Source organism: Buceros rhinoceros, unplaced genomic scaffold, assembly GCF_000710305.1.
Source record: "Buceros rhinoceros silvestris isolate BGI_N320 unplaced genomic scaffold, ASM71030v1 scaffold31694, whole genome shotgun sequence".
NCBI classification, from domain to species: Eukaryota; Metazoa; Chordata; class Aves; order Bucerotiformes; family Bucerotidae; genus Buceros; species Buceros rhinoceros.
The window spans coordinates 543-959 of record NW_010410497.1 but is presented as its reverse complement, the minus strand read 5'-3'; the positions used below and the strand labels follow the sequence as shown (position 1 = coordinate 959).

Genomic DNA, 417 nt, shown 5'->3' with positions numbered 1-417 from the left:
CGCCCAGCAGAACGGGCAACTCTGGGCGGTGGCACAGGAGGCCTGGCAGGGACCCCGGGGGCCGTGCTGATCCCCGGGTTAACAGGTGACACCTGGAGTGCAGGTGCGGACTTTTCCTCAGATGCTGCCTGTTCCCCGAGGAGCCCCCGTCAGCCCCGGTTAGAAGTGGCGATGGTCATCGGGGTCCTGCTGGCACCCACTGTGGCATGAGAGGCTTTAACTGCTCCGTAACGAAGCGGTTGCTTGTGGGGAACCAGACACCGTCTTATTCTTTCCACAGTTCAGATGGTGGTAACAGCGTGAAGAGGTTGAAACTAGACACCGATCACGACGAGAAGAGTCCAGGTACGTCCCGGGTTCTGCAGCAGGGACGCTGGCTGCCTCCCCCCTGAGGAGCGCTCAAGCTGAGGGGGGGTT

At 61.9% G+C, this 417-nt stretch overlaps 1 protein-coding gene across 1 annotated transcript in view; it reads left to right on the top strand.

Moving 5' to 3' along the window:
* The window catches only part of FAM192A (family with sequence similarity 192, member A), a gene marked incomplete at its 3' end in the record, with an annotated part of 5,981 nt that extends 5,636 nt beyond the window's left edge, over positions 1-345 (top strand). Inside the window, exon 3 of the mRNA XM_010135654.1 lies at positions 281-345. Within this exon, the coding sequence (XP_010133956.1) occupies positions 281-345 (65 nt within the window). The remainder of the gene's footprint in view (positions 1-280) is intronic.
* Between the last annotated feature and the right edge of the window lie 72 nt (positions 346-417).